The sequence below is a fragment of the Etheostoma cragini genome, chromosome 17 (genome assembly GCF_013103735.1).
Source record: "Etheostoma cragini isolate CJK2018 chromosome 17, CSU_Ecrag_1.0, whole genome shotgun sequence".
In the NCBI taxonomy this organism is placed as follows: domain Eukaryota; kingdom Metazoa; phylum Chordata; class Actinopteri; order Perciformes; family Percidae; genus Etheostoma; species Etheostoma cragini.
This window is the reverse complement of record NC_048423.1, coordinates 17792456-17801245: the sequence shown is the minus strand read 5'-3', so window position 1 is coordinate 17801245 and position 8790 is coordinate 17792456. Positions and strand designations below refer to the sequence as shown.

Sequence of the window (8790 nt, the reverse complement as noted above, 5' to 3'; positions counted from 1 at the left end):
AAAAACACCTCACCCACTCCCTGAAAAACAACTCTCTGAATATGACGACCGCGGGCTAAAAGCAAACAGCTTGTCTTCAAATGAAATCTTCAAAGCAGCAGTGATAGTGTGTTTTACTGTGTGAGAAGGTTCATTTGCATCACTGATGTGTGTAAATTGATTTTTTTGTGTCATGTTATTGTAGTTGTGGGACACATAAACAGTTTGTCATATACTTACACATCACTCTGGTGTGTGTAGACCCGGTCAAACAGTGCCTCTGGAGCCATCCATTTTACCGGGAGGCGACCCTGGGGACACAAAGAGGTGAGAGGTCAAACAAAATCTACAAGCAACCCATTCCTGAATTTCTTAATTTTTGGCCTGATAAGCATGTTTGAATTCATTCATTGCTGGGAGATCTCATTACTCCTGAAAAAGGCCGATACGTGAAAGCAGCCTGGGGAATAAGGCACTAGAGCGACTGTCTGGGAGGAAGATTTCCCAGAGGAACGTTTACATTGTTAAAGCAATAGAGCCGATAAACAGGGTCACAGATGAAGGAGAGAGTTTATCTCCTCGTGCCATTAGAACAGTGTCTGGGAAGCTAAGCATATTCTTGCCATTAGCCTGCCACACAGATATTGACCAAGGCTGGTCAATATCTGTGTGGCTAATGGCAAGAATAATCTCATCAGACAGTCTAAATTACTAAATTGAGGGAGAACACCTAAATAAGTCCTTATAAAACAGATTTTTCAGCATCCTTAAATAATAATGGGGTCAAGCTTACTACTACCAATATCAGTAATATGCAAATAGAAAGAAACACATACTATATGTTAAAAGATTGTATTGTAGGTGTTCCTTTATTACAAAAAAACTCTTTGTGTGCACCTACAATTCATTTTAACGAGATAACATGACGGATATTAAACAATAATAAGGCCAGTGTAAAATCATAATGAAGAAACAACAGAAAAACAAATGTGTCTCTACAATGATGGCTCTGTCTAGATTAATAGACGTAAGTGATGTCATTGTCCTAATCATCATTGCCATCAACTTCATCGCATATTGTTTTTGTTGTTGTCAGCTTGTTCTCAGCATGATTGTGCATGCGATGAAAAGCCATCCATGCATACTAAATGAGGATGTGCAATGCTTCTCTGCGGTGGGAAAGAAAAGACACCACTGGGCCGCTATGGAAATGTCAATTATGTTTAAGCCGCTCCCCCTTTCACTTTGTCTCTCTTTCTGGCTAATTGTATAAGTGTCTTTGGAACTAAAGGAACAAGAGACTGAGGGATAAACAAGGCAGAGTTTCCAGAAGCACTACATTCACAGGCTTCCTGGGAAACTGCAGCTTCTGCCAAGACACCAGCCGAGGGAAAGAGTGGAATAGAAAGATGAGTGAAGGGAAGGGAAATAGAGAAAAAAGAGAGACAAATGGACTGATCTTGCACTGCGGCTCTCAAAAACATTCCACTCCCTCAATGTGTGCCGCGCAGGTGGAGGACTCACATTGGTCGTCTTTTTATAGTAGTCAATGTTATGGACGTCCCTGGCCAGGCCGAAGTCCGCGATCTTCATGAAGTTGCTTTCTGTGACCAGGACGTTCCTGGCTGCCAGGTCTCTGTGTATACACTGGGATGGAGAGAGTGAGGAATGAGAGGGGAGGGAGAAAAGAAGAAGGGGAAATAGGGGAGGTCGGAGTGGAAAAAGTGAGCAGAAGAGAAGAATAAGACAGTTACCTCATGCCAAAAATAAATCAACTTTCAAACTGTACATACGTTATGTACTTAATTTGGAATGGTGTTAAGATGATTGTGGTGCATGTAATCATCCGGAAATCTCCTGCACAGAGGTAGCACTTGACTGCACACCATGATTTCACCAACATGAGCATGTCTGGATAAGTAAGGAGTCCTCACATACATTCAGCGCATACATGGTCCAAGTCATTTCTGTGCATGTGCAAGCATGTTCTTGTGTGTGTGTGTATGTGCGTGAGAGAGACGGTAAGCTCTGTCACATTCCAACAGTGAGAGAGAGCGTGAGGCTGCGTTTGGCCAACATGGCCGTACCCCCATTGTGTAAACTTCGCAGTTCTTCACCACAGAGGGGCTTGTGTCGTGATATGAAAGACAATGCAGGGATTGGGTAGGGGGTCAGAGAAGTGTTTTTAGGAGACAATATTCCCACAGTGACGCACAAGCAAGCTTTCCTACGTAAAACCTTCCCGGATACAGCACATCAAATGCTGTGTATTGGCACAGTGATATGTCCAGGCTGCCAGCAGGAGACTGATGTGAAAACAGGACATTTTGTGTTTGTTTGTGTGTCCTTACCTTCTGTGATGCTAGGTACTCCATGCCCCGTGCCACCTGATAAGTGCAGGAGACCAGATCTTTGAAAGTAAGCTGTTCGTCTGAGACACGGGCGATGTCATAGGAGTACTCCATGCCAGGTGGACGGCGGGCTCGGAGGTACTCCCTGAGGTTGCCTTTGGAGGCGTACTCCACTATCACATAGAGGGGGCCTGCAGCGAAGAAGAAAAGAACCACGTTACCTCTTGAACATGGTCATACATTTTTCCCTTTGAGAGAAAGTGGCACTGAATAAAATTCAGAGAGATTATTTAATGGAATACAGTACAGTAGGAAAGAGGCCCCTTTAGTTTGAAGGTTAAGACTTTACATTTGATGCTGGATTCTGTTCAAAAACACAAGAAGACTGTATGAAAAACACTTTTTAAATGCAGACTGTCAAGTGCTGCATACCAGCATGTATGTACATTTCTAAAACTCAAATGTATTCCACCATCATATTCTGCTTAGGTGTGGAAAAAATAAAATTTCTTTTCAATTTCCCCACACTGATTTGATTAGGGAAACAACGTTCTTAGAGTGCTCAGGTTTATCCAATCTTCCCATCCAATTAAAAAACAACTTAACATACGAATGGCGAATACCTCCACCTTGTCCTACACTACCTGTCTGATGTGGTGTGATGAAACATGTTATGATTTAGTTTAAAGTATGCAGCAACCACTGTACATTATTCACAAAGGTAACAAGGCTGATCACTGAAAACTACATCCGCAAATTAAATTCCATTCAAATTTTTTTATAGTTTCAATTCATGCCAAGAGTTATCTCAAGACACTTTACAGATGGAGTAGGTCTAGACCATGCTCTATAATTTAGGACCCAACTATTCTTGTAATTCCCCCAAGAGCAAGCATTTGATACACAAATGATACATTTCAAGTATGCATATTCCTTTCCTAATACTTCATGATATGATATGTTATTTCCTGTTCTACTCACCCTCTTGTGTACAGGCCCCCAAAAGATTAATGATGTTCTTATGTTTGCCAATCATCTTCATCATTTCCATCTCTGACACCAGGTCAGACAGGTCTTTCTCAGTGGCGTCATCTAAGAACAGAAGGAGTTGTCAGGGGAAACTCAGCAAAACAAACATACCCTAGTCCCACCTTCCCTTTAACCCTTTGACTCAGTAGCTGCCCTGTGAGACAACATCTTGTTTTGTAGGTGCTTCTGATTAAGTGCGGTTGACAGACAATGTGGGCTTAAGTTACTGCAGCGAGGGAATCTCCTCACACAGACTACAGACTCATCCTTTGAGTGCCAGGGGGAGGGAGGTGGAGGAATTAAAGACGCTCAATCTGGATTCATTATCTGCTGCGCAGGCTCCGTTTTCATGGGACCGATTGAGCCAGTAGAGGTATGCAGACAGTTAGAATGGCATCGCCTGCATTTCTCTGCACCATTACCTTACCTGGGGTCATTCTAAACAGCAGATTCCCATTGTTGGTCCAATAGATTGCTGCTTTACCTAATTTAACAACCCCCCACCCCTAACCCCAAACCAACCCAATGCCCCCTACCGCTGCTTTCATTAATCACATACTAGTGTGACTTGTCTCTTTGTGTGGGTGCTGACTGAGCTCCAGTCAGCTGCTGCTCTGGGGTGAGGTATTTAACTGCCCCTCACCCTTACCTGAACAACCCGCCTCCCCCTAGCCGTCACTCAGCAACCACCAATAACGAATAATAACAAAAGCCCCAGGCTCCGCCTTGCACCTATGCTAAACCCTCACTGGAGCATAAATGACCTACAAAACACACTCAGGTTGCCCCAAGACATAATGAAGCAGTCTACGTCTAATTTAAGTCAGACATTTACCATTACAACCCCACGGTGATTGTGGAGCAGCAGGAGACTATCACTTACCTTTCAGCATCTTGACAGCGACAGTTACAGCCTCCTTGGGTTTGTCCTTATCGATGCCCAGGGCCTCTGCCATTACAACTTGGCCAAAGCAGCCTTCACCTAAGGGCTTGCCCAGGGTCAACCTGCAGCCACCAGACAGCAGACACAAAAAGGGAAACAAGAAAAATAGACAGGAAACTATTTAGTTGGTGAGACACAAACTGAAACTCATCAACTTGACCTGACAGTAGCATCGATTCGCTCCCTGTGCGGAAATAAACAGGTTAGCTACAGCGAGAGAGGTAATGAAACCAGGCACCATGCCAGTTTCTCTACCTCACCCTTTGAATTTTCTTTTACTAGATCACTCTCTCTGTTTCTATCAGATTGTGTCTGTGTGAGTGCTTTATTGGCGTGGTGACTGAAGCCCGTGCCAGGGCAGTAGGTAGGAAGGCAGACATGGCAACGATAATCACCTGATAAAGCCGGGGAGAGGCACTCATTTCTAAACTGTTTACCCTGCCTTGGCATGTTTCAATATACACTCTTTACAAGTCATTACACAGGGATTAGCTTAGCTCTGACACATTAGCCTCTGACGGATGTAATGCAAGTGGGGCTGACTACAATACCAGATGGAAATGTAAGTTCTTTTCAGCTGTAAGCCATGACATCATCGCTGGTGTTTTAAACTTTATGTCCAAATTATATTACACTGGTTCATATAGTGAGGAGACACACAGACACACGCTCTTTCACAACTATCCATCAGAGCCTCTGCACCTATCTGACCCCTGAACGAGCTGTGTACCTTGGTGGTTTTTCATTTGATTGACAGATGTTGCCCCACCCCTAAGGCCCAGTATCCATCCTGGCTATGTAAACACTAACACTGCATGCCGCAAAGCCTAGAGCCCGGGGCCAGCGCCCTGCCGTAGTAACACAATCCCCTATCTGTCCACACACTCACCATGCTCAATGGCAACCATTCTGTCCATCCAGCCGCACATAATCAATGTTATTTTTCCTCCACGCAAACCACAAACGTTAGCATTCCTCAGCTTTCTGCAAACTCAACATGATCCCTCAGGCGCTGGGATGACAGGCGGGGAATAGAGACCCAAACAGAGAGGCACACAGAGATTTCTTCAGCCTAGACAAAACATCCCATTTGGTGGGGTCATCAATTAAAATCTACTTTTTAAAATCAATTTTTCCCCAGAATATCATTCTGCATGCAGACAAGAGAGTCTAGGTTTACATCAGAAATGCTTTTTTCAATAATGTGATTGTAGAATTTATGATCAAGCAACCTCTTTTTTTTTTTACAGCTTTTTTAAAACCATTTCAACAGAAGACAGGCCTTTGTGTCCATGGTTTGGGATTTTCACTCTTTTCTTTCAAAACCAAATGCCTCAACTAGGTATTAAACTATCCTTTGCCGTCCCATAACATCCACCCGAAAGCTTATCACCGGTCGCAGCAACTGTGTGACAAATCCAAACATCAGCGGTGCTAATTCCTCTGGTATGATCCCGAGCAAACACTCTAGCCAAGACATGCAGATAAAAGCTGCGAGTGCTAACCAGTAATTAGCACCGCTTCATTCCTTACCATCAGAAGCATGTGTGTGAGTGAGAGTGTGACGCAGCAGCAGATGTAATGAAGAGGAATGGGGCAGGGCGCCAAGTTTAGGTCATTTTACTACAGCACCAACAGATGAATCAGTAGCCTACCTATTTATCTCAGGCACCACAACCATTATTCAGCAGATAGTCATTATTGTTAATGGCACTCTTCACCTAGAACAATAGTTATCTGATCATTTACCAGCCCGGACCCAATCACACAGATGCTCATTATGTGGGTGTTATCGGCTACTGTAATCAATCCTGTTAGCCAAAGATAGCTGTATTTGCATTGAGGACAATCACAAAAGGGTGTATTGCTGAAAATTATCATGCATACTGTCAAACAGGTACCATATACAGGCCTTGAATTATGAGTGTTATCATGAATACCCCTTTCAGATAAAAGTGGCACTGCAAAGCAGATCTGCATTTTAAAGGTTTTTTAATGCTTTATGCAGCAGCTGAATCTGATTTACATAATTATGTATTTTGCATTATGTAAAAGGATAAACATCGCACTTAGGACTACGTCATAATTACTGTTTCACTGTGACAATGCCAAAAAAAAACAGCAGAGTCCCAAATTAGAATTTTCTTTGAAAAAAAATCTGCCATTTAGTTCCACTTGTTTTTGATGCAAAATAACAAGTGATCAAGTGCATGAGAAAGAGACAGCCTTGCCTGTCTCGGGAAAACTCCCAGCGTGGATCCTGGGGGAGGTCGTACTCAGGGATCGGATCATCGTGTGCAGAGCTCCGCCGTGTTGTGATGCGTACCAGCGGCGTACTGGAGTTCATGGAAGAGCTTGAGTCTGCCGACACCTACAGGAGGAGAAAGATTGGCTGATCACCGGAGTCTGGGTTCATTGATCAGGTAAAGCTCTAAGGCATCACTAGAGGAGTCGGAGTGAGTGTGCATATGTGTAATTGACTGTGGTACTTTAATTGAAATGACCAGGAACGTGGGTAAAAATGACACATTCATATGAATATAGTCTTAATTTCCAAAGTTATTGTTTTACCATTACAGTAGAGTCTGTCTCAGACACAGGTATTACATTTCAATGATCATTAAGAAGTGAGCAACAACAGTAATTTTGATGGATGTGTGCAGATCATTCAGCGTCGCCACTGTCCCCGGGGCTCATCTCTCCTCGCTGCACCTTAACCTTACCTTGACACAGGAATCGGTCTCTCCGCAGAGTGTAATCCAACACTTTTTGTACCTTTTGGTTTCCCTTGAGGGAAAAGCATGGCTCACACAGAAAAAAAAACTCTGGCAGTAGTTTTAGGCAGCAGTGCTAACTTGCACAGAAATGCTGTCCTTCTAAATGAGGCTGTAGGTAGATTGTTTAAAATACAACAACAGTATATAGTATGAAGTGTGGAGTTGTATTCATTATTAGTTCATTATTATTTAATCAAGTATTTAAAAAAGTGTATTATCCTTGTAACTTTAATATTTTTCAGCATTAGCTTCCTATATATCTATTTATGTAGAGTTGGTTATCTGACATTGTATTTCTGCTGTGTGTTTTCTCCTCTAGGGGTGTTAAATGCCTTTAGAACTCTTTATCTACTTTCTGTTACCTGGCGGCGCAGAGGGATCTGCTTGCTCAGTTTGTGGACCGCAGGCTGGCCCCCAAAGTCAGGTTTCTTTGCGGTGTTCCTCATGCGGCACACCACCACGATGCCCACCATGCAGGCGATGAGGAAGACGCCCGCGCAGTATATGGCAATCTCCACATAGTCTGGGGAAATGGGCCCTGGGGATTTCTCGAGGGCTGAGGAAAATAAAGGGTGAGCAGAGACAGAGGTCAGGGGAAGAAAGTTAGAGTAAGACTCTCACTGATCACTCTATTACACACACACACACACACAGTTTGGGGACAGACGGGCACATTCTCCATTTGAGTAGACACACATGGACATCTGACAGGCAGACAAAGAGACAGATGCTCTGGAGAAGACTTTACTGTGTAAATGCAATCACCATCGGCTAGCAAACTAAACTTTATTATTTTGTAGTATCCTTCTCTCGCTCTTTTAACAAACGCCGGGCTCAACAATCTCAATAGATTTTAAATCTTGACTCAGTCAGAACAAACAGGCTTGCATGTGTCTGCATGCTACGCTAATGTTGGAGACACATGAACACAAACACACACAAACACCCACCGGAAAACGGAACAATACGCGCTTGACATCAGATCACAAACAAGGGAGAGCGGTGTCCTTCGCGGTTGTATATGGCCTGAACTTCCTGTCGAGGAAATTGGCTGAGCTTGTGTGTGTCAGTGTGTGTGTGCTATTGAAATGAACCGTTCCATAATGCATTACCCTCCAGACCACAAACAAGGCTCAGCCAGCTGGAGGTGAAGCTACATGTAGGAACCGTTCTCCTGTCTACAGTGTATCTGCAGGTCCAAAAACCACAGCGCACACACAGAGAAGCCACAGCCTTGAAGGCGCCATCAGTGCAGATAGAGCACATCCAGGGCAATAACGATTACATATTACTCCCAGAGGAAACGGCTCGCCTGTGATCATTTCGCTGCATTGTTTACAGACAAAACAAAACTATCGTCTGTTGACGACATTGGTTGTCTTTGCCGGCCGCAGACAGTCAACTACTCTAATCGATCTCATTTAATGCCCACCATACTTCGGGCTGGAACTTGAGCAGAAACATTTGTCTGTTTAGCCTGGAGTGAACTTTGCAAGTTTTATATATTCGATCCTTTGGTATGCATAATTACAGGCCAGACATCCAGCAGCGGGCAAAAATAGGATAAAACGAGTTGATAAATGAGAACACACACATGGACAAACATTCACATGCACAACTCATTAACTGTGTAGAAGTAGAGAAGTTTGGCCCTGATAATTGAGAAAGTCAAGCCAAGCTAGTGTTGAGCTTTACCTTTCGATCTTTATTT

General features: G+C 43.5%; 1 protein-coding gene across 6 annotated transcripts in view; it reads right to left on the bottom strand.

Annotated features, from left to right (window-relative positions):
• Positions 1-8790, bottom strand: part of fgfr2 (fibroblast growth factor receptor 2) — a 36035-nt gene that overhangs the window by 4335 nt on the left and 22910 nt on the right. For 4 of the 6 annotated variants that reach the window (XM_034897905.1, XM_034897903.1, XM_034897907.1 and 1 more), the window contains 7 exons: positions 7436-7635; positions 6534-6673; positions 4243-4364; positions 3312-3422; positions 2331-2521; positions 1504-1626; positions 220-290 (listed from right to left, as the gene is read on the bottom strand). In XM_034897905.1, the coding sequence (XP_034753796.1) occupies positions 220-290; positions 1504-1626; positions 2331-2521; positions 3312-3422; positions 4243-4364; positions 6534-6673; positions 7436-7635 (958 nt within the window). The remainder of the gene's footprint in view (positions 1-219; positions 291-1503; positions 1627-2330; positions 2522-3311; positions 3423-4242; positions 4365-6533; positions 6674-7435; positions 7636-8790) is intronic. The other 2 variants (XM_034897906.1, XM_034897904.1) reach the window with 1 other exon arrangement.